This window comes from Periplaneta americana, chromosome 12, assembly GCF_040183065.1.
Source record: "Periplaneta americana isolate PAMFEO1 chromosome 12, P.americana_PAMFEO1_priV1, whole genome shotgun sequence".
Taxonomy (NCBI): Eukaryota; Metazoa; Arthropoda; class Insecta; order Blattodea; family Blattidae; genus Periplaneta; species Periplaneta americana.
The window spans coordinates 163,019,556-163,032,751 of record NC_091128.1 but is presented as its reverse complement, the minus strand read 5'-3'; the positions used below and the strand labels follow the sequence as shown (position 1 = coordinate 163,032,751).

Genomic DNA, 13,196 nt, shown 5'->3' with positions numbered 1-13,196 from the left:
GATGTTACAACACTCTACATAAAGGAGCAATGCATTGTCAGCTAGACATCAATTGCTGACTGCTCTAACTGCATTGATTACTTATTTTCTGCAAAAATACACAAATTCTTATTTAAATTGTTTGGACCATAAGCAAAGAAATGAACTATGTCACTCATAACTGTAACTAACAGCAAATAATATATTTACTAATAATAAACAATAATTTTGCATTGTGAAAATACAAATCCACAATTTTACAAACAAAATTTTAATTTTTAACTTATACCTAAAGTTATTATCAGTGCTCCATACTTTTTTGGAATAGACCTAAGATGTCTTTCCATTCACTGTTAATTCGATCTTGACATTTACGACATTAAAATGTATGTTCTTGTTATATACAGTATACATTGTACAGGGACATCATTTTATTTTTACTTCAATTTTTATTGTACTGTACCTGAGTTTTTGAATGTACTTCACTCCCACCCCTTCTACTAATGAAGTTCCAACTGCCCACACAGAATCAAGGCCGTATATAGTAAACAGCACTGAGTTAGTAAGTATAGTACATTCCAGAAATGTGTTAGCGTTTTTCAGTGACGAAAGAGCTTTCAATATTGAATTATATTTTCGCACAGGTACTGTCCGTTTGCCTACGTCGCATCCAGATTTCCCCCACCTGCTTCTGCTCGCCCCTCTGTAAAAGCTGGGCTGTCATAGCTCTTTTCTGAAAACATTAATTTCTATTAGGAATTGGACGTTTACGTAATATTATACAACTGTTTAAAATAACTTAAATAAAAGGATCTCGTTAATTGTCAAGTGATTTCCCCCCTTTCTACGATTCTGCGGCATAACCACTTGGACGGACAATAGATAGCATGTCTGAGTAATTTTATCTTTTCGGATCGGGCAGAAGTGAAGATTGAATTTACAGTACATAAGGTACTCTTTTATAAAGTATGTGCAGAATTATTTCAACATGAGTTACTAGTACGAAGGACGAAACTGGTAATTGGAATTACGTACAATAGTCTATAGTGCGATAATATGCACATTAGAACTGAAGCCTGTATCGAAATGAACGGCCACCATTTTCAAAAATGTGCTTAAATATCCATATTATGATCATTTTTCAATTTAACTTTATTCTCTATATTGTATGCTAATGTGCTGTAGACAGTATAATATACAGTGCATAATGAATATGTTCACATGGATAACTCAGTTCGTGAGTAAAATCACATATTCTTAATACAGTACTGCATTTTGATTAAACAAAAACCTAATGAAAATTATCGAACTCAAAATCGCGATATTTCCTAGTTTACGTAAATAGATTAGGTACTTTTCTTCCCTCCTATACCTAGTAAAGCGATTTGTTTGTGTTTTACGCCAGTATCATCGAACTCCAGTCGTGGAAGGGGATAGCGAACGGTGTTTCCGGTTCTCTAAAGGTATAGCCAGGTTAATATTAAAAATGTTAGTGAAAATAAAATGATGTCCCTGTATCTACTTTAAATTTAGAAGTTCAACAGAGATCAGATGATCAAGAACAGAAGTACCAATAGTTGTAAAACATAATACATCATGTTATGTGATAGGATATGTTTACCTCTAATGGTAAATTTAACATATAAAGTTCATAATTTTAATGAGCTGAAAACCACGTTGTAACGTTGCAAGAAATCAAGGTCAACTGTACAGAGAAATTGCCAGGGAAATTATTTCCCTACCATACGCTGATTTTTTTTTTTGCAAGAAAAAGTACAATATTTGGTCTAGGGAAAATACTCGTCCCTATTCGCTGATCAACAACATTACTCATTTTAATTTGATATTTTACAACATCATCTACTAAGCTAGCTACAGTCTTTGTCCAAGGATAATTATTTTAAAATACACTGCATAGCCAATTTTACTGATCTTCACTTGTTTCTCATCTCCTTTGTTTTGAGGCTCGACATGCTGTAACAGTTTGCTTACCTATATTCTAGGGTTTAATGTTAAAGACAATAGAGATGCTTTCTGTACCATCACGTTCAACTTACGTGGAACACCCAGAGCATCCAGTTGGATGACATCTTCATATCCATCACTAAGGATCACACTTCCGTGCACATCCTGTCTGACTGTACTACGCCGTCGCCCACTGCCATCATATTTGGTTGGACTCATGTTTCTTATTAGCTGCAACAAATTTTATCTGTATTTTAAGAAGTAGAAAACTTGAAAAAACAACAACACTAATTTCATGTTGGAGTAGTAAATTTTAATACCAGGACAATTAAATTTATATTTCACAGCAGGATATTCCTTAGATAAAACGTAAAGGAACTACAAGAATGAGTGATTTTAGTATTATAAAGCAAAAGTTTAAGAAGAAGTTTATAACAATTCAATTGTCATCCTGGTAAACAAACCTGACATGTGGAAGCTCACTTCTACACTTCCATCTCAAGTACAGAACTGTTCATGAACATGGAAATTAGAGATAATATCACTGACATACTTTAAGTTTTAACATTCAAAGACTAAGCACAAGTTTATATAATAACGAGGACATGGGGCAGCAGTTTATACCACTAACGAATATTAAAAAAATTATGGATTTCATGGACTAGCATCAAATTGTAATATTTTTCCACAATAATTACTTTTATATACTTAAAATAAATTACTATTATCAGAATGTTGAGCTGGAGAATATGAAACCGTTTCTCTCATAATGTCTAATTAGAAAATAAGATATTTGCATGCAAGAGATATACTAATATAAAGCAAACCATTATAGATGTGGCATTCAATTCATATGCAATGGAGGAGATGCCATAAGCAAAACTCTTAACTTCGTAGCTGAAACAAGTCTGTGCAATTTAGCCAAAAGCTGCAGTTTTGCTTTAAGTTAAAAGGTAGAAATGAATACATTTTCTAAATAATTCAGGAATATAAACAATTGCACTAATTGCATACCATCCTAGTAATTATTGCATCTCTTTAAAAAAAATTACTTAAGATTTTACATTATTTAAGGCACAAATTTAAGTAAATATCAATTATTAAAGGTGATGACAAAAAGGATTTAAAATTAAAAAAAAAAATCGCCAGGATTCAAGCACAAGTGAACCGCAAATTTCAAATGAAACATCATGTCCCAAAATTGAATAATGGCCATCATTTTTCGAAATGACCTCCTCTGCCTCTTTCTTGCTTTTGTGTGGTAGTTACCTACTCTCGGCATCTTGAAGCTGTAAGATAAAATTTTATGAAATATTTTTTGAAAATTTACTAAGAAAGAAATTGGATGAACTTCAAGGATTCGTGTTACATTGTTTAAAGAGAGCTATATAGGAATAGTACTCATTTATTGATCGATCGTTTAATATCCACTTTACTCAGTAGAAACCAAATAAACTTCAAGACTGGTTTAGCAAATTACGGGATTTAAGTTTTATTGCTGTCAAAGTCTGTAAACAAGTCACATTATTCCTTGAATGTGCGCAAACTTTTTACACGACAGAGAGACAAAATAATTGTAATTTCATGTGTCATTTTTACATTTAATCATAATCATAATCATTTAAAATAACTACTGAAGCTTTCCTGGCGACATGATAATTCGAAATTTTCTCGGGCTTCCAGCCAGGTCATAAGTTGGTGACCCACCGACGTTAAATGATCATTTAACCCTGAAGATGAGGAAGATGAACATCCTCGAAACGTCGGTGGATCACCAACTTATGACCTGGCTGGAAGCCCGAGAAAATTTCGAATCATAATCATTTAGATGACACACATGTATAAATTTTTCAGTTTAGTTGATCTATAATTTTCAAGCGAATTAATACACATATTTTGAATGTATTTCTCATTTACTACTTACGAAAAATCACCACCTTTGTGTCAATGATAAGTTTACTTTAAGTACAGTATATCAATTATGAAATATTTGTTATGTTCAATATTGCACGTCAGCATAAGAACCTTTTAATCTTTAAAAATGAATGATTAAAAAATATCGTTCTTTTACCAAAAAAATAGCTCAAGAATGTACAAATTACAATTATTACTTTAAGAGACTTTTCATATTTAAATTTATTAATTGATTTATTCAGTAGATTTACAAGGCCCTAAATGTCTTCTGCACTCAAATTTTACTTTTCTTTTTTCTATTATCATTTCCTTTGAATCTATATTAGGCTAATACAAAATTTTGAAATTTTGTACCAAATAACTGTGAGCCCCATGTCCTCTTGAGTGAGAGTTGACACACAAAATATAAACAACAATAAATAATAATTTAAATTCACGAGGAATAAATTACATATGCTTTGAAAATGTAATTCAGAGACGTAAAGAATAATGTTGCTGCTTTTATATTTTAAATAATAATGAACAGTATTGACAGTGAAATGCCAGTACAACATAATCATATTAGCAACATGTTATTGCAACGAAACACAATTACGAAAAGCACAAAAGAAGCAAAAGAAAATGGCATATTACAATATTATTATCATAATATAAAGCTTAAGTCTGTGTTAAAATGCCATGTTAATGTAATTAAAATTATAATATTACTAATACATTTTGCGGGATATGATGTTTATAACAATTAAGGTGCACAGATATTTATTCGTTATTTTAAGAACGGTTACATATGACTGCAATATCACATCACAGACTCCCACTGTGTGTCCCAATGAAGTGTGGCCAGTCAGAGTTGATATCCAAGCTACTACCCTTTGCTTCTACAGACCATTCAAGCCAAGATATCCCCCATATCATGAAAACTGGTTGGCGGATGGGAATGATGCGAGTCCCAGCGTTAAGCTGCCTGCTAGTATGGTAGATTCAAGTAAGTATTCAGTGCATCTCTGTTGTGCGCATTTGTGTTGTGATGTACAGTACAGAACAACGGGTTTTTATATGCAAGACTTTCGTGAAATATACGTGGAGAACGTGTGCCGAAAATTCAGATGTCGTTTCTTTGATGATCCTGTGCCAAATAAGAAAACAATACTGCGTGTTCAGTTCAAAGTGTGTCATGGCTCACTGTATGCTGTCATGTGGCTAGCCGATGAGCCTAGACAATTCAATCTTCCTACACTTCCACAGAGGTGTATTACTTATGTGCCAAAGAAGTTGCCTAGCAAGAACGGCGTTCATTCTGAAGAGTACTTACCGATACGTACGGTAACACCTGTAGTGGCAGGAATGTGAACTGTTCGGAAACACGTACTGAGGTGAGTTTTTTCTTATTGTCGGGATATGGGGAGAGGGTTAAGACGATTACTTACGTATTTGTTGACATTAACTACGATGGTCAACATGGACACGGAGCATTTGATTTGTACTTATTGTTGAATGTTGCCATACGCAATCGACGATAACAAATACCCTGCGTACGACTTGCCCGAGCAAAACGCAGTTCGAAAGAGGTTATGGTAGCACACAGACTTTACAGATCGTCATCTGTTGCTACGACGTTCAAGTTATAACGTATACGTTCTCAAGTTCAGATTCAACCCCTTGATTAATAGGCAACTTCTCTGACATAAAAGCTGAAACTCGCTTCAAATAGCTGACTCACAACAGTGACGTCATGACACACTTTGAAATGAACACCCAGTATACAGACTCATAAAGAAATTTAACGAAACAGGTTCGATTCAGAATAAGAAGCACTGAGTGAATAAACGAATCTCAGCTCAGGAAACATTAGATGACATAGGTTTTCGATTAGAATGAAGCCCTCAGAAAGTTCTGCGCATATTAGCCCAGGAAGTAGGGGTGTCAAAAACCTCAGTTCAACACACTACTAAATTGTTGAAGTTAAAACCGTACAAAACCCCTGTAGTGTATCAGCTTTTCCCCCCAGACAATGTGGCTAGGATAAATTTTTGTAACTGGTACCGTACCAGCAATCAGTCCAAGGTCACCATTTCCAGCAATTACTACAATAAGGTAAGTCTTTTATTTCAGTATTATGAGCTTTATTTTGCCGCAAATTACGATCACTATTTGGCAGGAGATGGGCGACCAGTGCAGCATATGGAGGGCATGCGATCACCAGTAGTGAGTGGACATCTTGGCTCGAATGCTCTGTACTTTTCTTTACACTTTCTTCCCAGCTGAACTATATTGCCAAATAGGCTATAATTTCTTTCGTTTTCCAACATTTTTACATGCTTTTACTTTTCTGTCCTCCAGTGTGACTTTCTTCCTCAATAAGGAGATTATATAAGAATTGTTTTATATAACCTTATGAAGTAAATAACTTGTGAATTGTTCATTTATAACCTCTTCTTTAAATTAAAAAAATTATTGATCCATGGCGCGATATGAAGGGCCAAGGCCAATCAGCCAGCTGTTGGTATCACATCCACATGCGCCAGCAGAGGTGAACAATCATCTAACCATAATGGAATTATCATGCAGTCAACATGATGATCTCTTCAGACATTATAGCTGGTTTTCGAAACTGGCTCCCCAAATTCATCACTATGCTGATGCTAGGTGAACACCAATCCCATATACTGGCAAAAATCTAATGAGAAAATTCCTTCTCCATGAAGACTCCAACAATTGCGCATTCCGTTAACGTGAGTCATAAGAATGACCACAATGCTACAGCGCAAGACTCCAATTTTAAGTGAGCATTAGTGACTTTCAATTAAAATAATAAATAAATCACTATCATCAGTATCTTTATATTTGTATAACCTATTTGACATATAAATTTACTATTTATAAATATGTTTAAAGCTCTAACGAAACTTCCATATTGCTGTTGACAACTAACGTAACAGACAACTAGTTCTTAAAATAATTTTACAACATAGACTTCTTCCATCAGACATCAACTCTAGCTGGCCTCTCTCCAATGTTATGAATTTCATTGCAAACTTCGTACAGGTAACTCTAGTATCATCAATGCCAAGAAAACTCTTTAAATAAAGTGATAGGAAGATGCAATACACGCTGCTTTTAAAGAAAGTCTGTAATAAACTGCAATTATATTAATTTCAAGAATAGACAGAATAGATTATTTAAAAAAATGTATCTGTAAATTTATAAAATTTGAAAGTGTTAAAGTACATTGCATTTGAAGTCGACTTTAAAATTGTGTTATATTGTTGCATTATAATTAGTTATACCGACATTCCACTGTCTTTGACAACTAGCAGACGTACACACGAACTAGACCATTCTTCTACAGCACAATGCAGTTACCTACTGATGTGTAGTCTGTGCCACATGGATCTCTGTCAAACGACAGATGGTGAGCAAGACTAAGTTGCACATAATTACATCAACGGAAGACAACACAAAATACATACAAATGTACAACCTATATTTGAAAATAGTGAACAAATAATCGAATTTGAAAAACAGCAAGTAAATAAACTTTGGTAAATAAAACTTTCTTCTTGGACAAAATAAAAGTGGACACCCCTAATCATGCAATCAGACTACTCACTACAATTCAGTTTTATGTACCGGTATATTTCTTTACTAGCTTATAATACAGCACACATCAACTTCCCATTTATAACGAAATGCAATTTAAAATTCTTCCATATTTTGATGGACTTCAACTCTTAAATAATAATAATTACTGTCTTCGAAATACGAATGCAATAATGACACGGCTGAAAAAAAAATTAATAAAAAAAAAAGGATATTTCAAATAACGTCCCTTGATTATAGTGATTTCTTCATACTTTTGACTACAAAAATGCGTGAAAATGCTATTAATACAGTGGAGCTTCAATTATAGTCATTTCTATAGTCCCGACGCTGTTATTTCCAGCATGACTCCGCCTCTTTGCTTACGTCTTAGAAAGTGAAGGCTCTATAAAGTCTAGGTAGGTAGTATCGTTCGCCATTTTTGTTCTTACTTTGCCGAGCTACCATACGAGGAATCTATTTGCCACACCATTAAACATTATCATGTCGTAGCTCCTGTGATAATAAATCAAACGCAATGTAATTCAGCAAATAATTGAGCGGCAAATAACGTCTTCGTCTGCTTTCTGCGAACGCCAATGAAAGAGCTAAAATGGCTGGCGATTATATTAAGTATTTATCGAGCCTTAAGAAATGAATCAGCGAATCACGTTTAAATGTAGCCGACCTGCAACGCGATTGACTGCTGGAAATTAGAGTGACGGGACTATACTAACCGTCATTTTTTATTTAGTAACAATTTTTAGTAACATTGATTTTTATACTTAAGTATGACTACTATTTTTGTCATTGTTTCGTTGTGTGTTTCACTTCTGGTAGTGTGGAAGAGAAGGCCTCATGGCCTTAACTCTACCAGAATAAATAAATTAATTAATTAAATTCAATTAATTATTGTTGAAATTCTACCAATCATCTTTTTTTTTTTCTGTATCATCTACCAATACATTTCTCCTGGATGACAAACATTCGTACAACCTTGAAAATATCGTCACATGCCTGAGTATTTTGTTTTGTAGGCCCAGCTATCATTTTTACATACGCATCTAAGCATACGTCATCTATATTAATTTCAATGTCAAAGTTGGTAAGCAAACATGGCGTCCCCTTAAAAAAAGATTCTGTATTTATTAAACAAATTTTAATTTTAAAACATTTATTTAACTTTTCTGTAGAAATCTCATGAGAAAAAATGTCATGGATCTAATAAGTTTTCATTAAATTGAATTGAATAAATATGATAGTATTAAGGGACGACATTCTTGTAATAGTACATAACATTGTTTAAAGTTATAACATAACATACCGGTACTGTAAGAGAGATACTGATATCTACTTAGACTTTATTTTCGGAACAAATTGTTACTCTAACACGGGTTTCAATGATTTATTATTGTTGTTTCAATAATCATCGCAGTTTTAATGAATCAATGACGATAAAATTGAAGCACCACTTCATTAAAAAAGTAACAAGTTTACGAGCTGCTCAACTCAGCTTAGATGAAAGAACAAGGAAGAGGCTACGTTAATTTTAGTTTTAAATGTCGAAGAAAGCAGTGACGATTTATTCAAAAAAGGGTTTGGATTTAACTTTTCCCATTAGAGCATGTAATGATTCGGTAGTTGAATTTACTGTCATCTTTCATGTAATAAGACAGGCAAACTGAGCTATTCATCGCTGAGGCAGTTACCAATGGAAAATTGTGTGGATTCACCCATTTATGATGGCACTTTCCCCTCTTTTTCACTCGAAGGTGAAGGTACATTCAATCTTCCAAACATTGTTTAAGTATATACAAAATATAAATTTAGCTTCCCTTATGAAAAGGTTGCCAGATTTGACAAAGCGTATTACATATAATTTGGAAACACACCATAAAAGGTAAAATGATATACATTTCAAAAGGTAAGGGAATCGAATATACAAAATGTCAGAAAAATTTACACCTAATTAGCGTTTGTCCTCATTTACAGTTAAGAAAGGGGGAAAAAATATCATCAGATAACTTAGGTTAGAATGATTTGAATGCCATAAACCGCGAGAAAAATAATAGTAAGGATTTATTGGCATTGATATCTAAACCAATCAACAGCCATCGGTTAAGATAACTTGAAATTTCCATTATCACTCCCATACAAATGATTTCTCAATATCTGAACTGAGCCTTTGAGGGCACTAATGGCTATTTCCTTCACAGTGCTGTGTGTTAGCCCCAGGTTTTTACATTTGTTGGCAAAGAAGGAGGGTATGGTACCTCGTGCTCCCATCATCAGACCTATTATATCAATGTTATCTTTAAAGAACGGGATTGTTGGTTCATAGATCCGTTTCTTTTCACTGTCCACCTCATGCGGTTGATCTGCATGTCTCTCAAATCTGATGGTGGGATCGAGAATGTATGCCGAGTTGTTCTTAACTCCTCTCGAATCACATTTTTTGTCACAGAGTTATTACGAAGGTAATCAGTAATCACTAAGAAAGTATGAAGATGTTAAAACTTTACAAGTCATGAATAATTTTCAAGAAACGATCTAGCATTACTATTTAAACAGATCTATGATAAGGATATCATTCTAATACACTAGGCAATGAAAATTAGCCTACTTTATTTTGGAAGTATGAATTCTGTACTTTCAGCGTCTAAGATACAAAAGCAACTACTATATTGCGACCTGGTGACGTATGCAGGGGGGACTCATTGGGCTGAAGCTCCCACCACATTTTTTAAGAAATATTAAAAAATTATAATTATTACATTAGATTCAAAGTCTGCATAAAATAGTACACAATGAATTTTACAATTAACATTGAAAAAGAAGCATGAAAAAACAATCTACCATTGGTTTTGCAACTGCGACATTGAAAGGAAAATATTGTTTGCCTGTTTCTACCGACAGTGACCAATATTTAGAATAACAAATTTTTTTATATTTCTACTGGCACGTCATTTTATATTGATCGATGATTTTCAAATAAATTATGAAGCTACCATTCTCAACATAATAACTAGATTAAGTACGGTAGTTTACTTAGAGTGTGCGTCTGTTGATTCACTCTGCAATGATGGAGAATGGATTTTGCTTTATAGTAACTTCCAGGGAATCAAAATTGATTTTAAATTTCACAGTATTAATGTAGCTACTAATACATATTTCAGCCAGTTCAGAAAGCTGAGTTTTCTTTCTCCTTTTTTGAACGAGGTTTTCAATTGAAAATAAAATTGAAGGGTACACGGGAAAAACGGACGTCACATTTCCATTAAAGGTGAGATAGTGATCTATTTCAGTATTACTGCAAAATTTATTGATGTTTCTACTTGAAATGAAGGAAATGATGAGTGTATCCGTGGATTTAATTCTTCTTTACCACTTTAGGTAAAAATAACACTAAAGTTTGTAGTAATACAGTGAATTAAATAATGACATCACCCTTAACAGCATTGTGACATTGTTCATTTTTCCCGTGTACCCTTCAATTTTCTCAACTAATTTTAAAATCCGATTCCTTACATTAGGTACCACTCAATACATTATTTCAAATTCCACATGACACCACGACTCCTTTGTTAAATACAACACAGGTTTTAACAGAACTAGGCCTACTCTAATTAGTCCTTGTATTAAATGTTTTATTGCCCTGTGATATAGCCCTACTTCACGTAAACGACAAAAATATAATCACACCAACACCTCCCCACACCATACGTAATTATTTTCTTTTAAAACACACACGTAAGCAAAAGCACTAACAAATATATATATTTATGAATACATTTATTTATATACAAATGCATACTGCTTGCACACAAGCACGCGCTCTTACATACACACAATCACCTACACATACACACTTTATAAACAAAGAAGTCATGTATTACCTCTAGTACACGCCATGCAGATTATGCACACAGCCTGAATCTATACAATTCAATATTCTAGCAAGCAGCAACATGTGAGTGTGTGTCATCCCTCAAATACTCATAATAGTTCAATTAAAAGTTAGCAATCAGATATGCTCTCTTTTCATGAAATTTGGCTTTATTAACGAATTTAAATAGAAATTGAAACTTCTATGAAGAATTTTATTTATGCTGCTCAAATAGCCAAATAATTGCTTCCCAAGGATACAATAAAAAATTACATGAACAAATATGAAATACGTATTTTTTATTGTAACCATGTTCCATGAGTTGTTGGATTCATAACTGGTTGCTTATATTGATACGTACATGTGTGTGTTCATTTACGGCAGTATCATCAGCTTCGTAACTGTTAACCTAAAAAACCATCAAACACAAAAAAGGGCTAAGTCCACAGGCAGGAGTATTAGTAAAGACCACATTGTTACTTGTACAAAGATACATAATATATACACAAAGCACTTGCAGCATCTTTTGATTGTCATGTGTACAAACTTATAGACAGAAATTATTCATCATATTTTATTTCACTTCTATAAAAGTAATTTTAATATAATCACTTATGTAAAATTTCATTATGCATAAATATAAACAAAAACAATGAGAATTTACTAATTTAACAGTCGAACAAATGTAAAGAAAAATTAATAAGGTTAGGTTGTTTATGACTGGAAGTGTAATTCTGCACATACAAGTTCATTTACGTGACACAAACATTTCTGGATATAAGTATAACAATTTCAGAGAATGGCTCCTTATTTCAAAGATTTGTGGACTAGAAATCATGCACATGAAAGTGAGATAATAGCAGAATTTGATGAAAATATTGACCAAATTACATTATATGAGCTAAAATTAGTAATTCGGAAAAGTAAAAACAATCTTAATATAGAATTAACATATGTTCCAGGAAAAAATTTGAATTCTTAATATTTGCTGGAAATACTATCATGTACAGGAGGAAAGAAAGTTGGCTAGAGTGGTCCTTGTTTTTAAAAATGGAGATATAAGAGACTACAGTAACTGTAGAGGAATTAGCCTTCTAAATAGTTTCTATAAAACATATGCTACTGGTAATATATTGAATAAAAAGGCTTGAAATAATAGACTATATATTATCTCAGAACCAAAATGGCTTTAGAAAAGGCAGATCCTGTTCAGATTGTATTTTTACCATTATACACATAACTGAGAAACATAGAGTGTTTAATCTTATAACCTATTTTGCATTTATAGACATTAAAAAGGCATTTAACTGTATCAATAGAGATAAATTATGGAAAATCTTATTAAATAAAGACATTCCCCAATATCTTGTAACAGCAATGCAAAGTATGTATGTCGATAATAAAATAAAAACAGAAATTCCCAATTCCAAAAATCAATATGCTGAAATCAATTCAAGAATTGGACAATGGTGTCCATTGTCACTCATGCTTTTTAACATTTATATTGAAGAAATCATTAATGAATGGAAAACTATAGTTTAAAATATGATTTTAAAGTAAATAATACCGCAATTGACACTCATTATTTATTTTGCTGATGATCAAGTCCTAATTGCAGACTCGTTAGATAAACTACAGACAGCGGTATACAATTTAAATTAAATCTTAAACAGATATGAATTAGAAATATCAATAAATAAAACAAAAGTGTTAGCATTTAAAGGCCCAACACCAGTTAGAGCAAAGATAGTTTTAGAAAACCAAATATTAGAACAAATTAGTTGTTTTAATTATTTAGGCTATTTGGTCCAAAGATAAAGATGTTGACGGAATGATTAAAAGCCATTTAAAAAAAACAATAAATCAACAAATC

At 32.8% G+C, this 13,196-nt stretch overlaps 1 protein-coding gene across 13 annotated transcripts in view; it reads right to left on the bottom strand.

Moving 5' to 3' along the window:
- Window positions 1-13,196, bottom strand: part of Piezo (piezo type mechanosensitive ion channel component) — a 303,168-nt gene that overhangs the window by 119,704 nt on the left and 170,268 nt on the right. For 12 of the 13 annotated variants that reach the window (XM_069842458.1, XM_069842460.1, XM_069842464.1 and 9 more), the window contains one exon: window positions 2,037-2,175. In XM_069842458.1, coding sequence (XP_069698559.1) covers window positions 2,037-2,175 — 139 coding nt within the window. Of the gene's footprint in view, window positions 1-2,036; window positions 2,176-11,684; window positions 11,733-13,196 lie in introns of all 13 variants that reach the window. The other variant, XM_069842465.1, reaches the window with a different exon arrangement.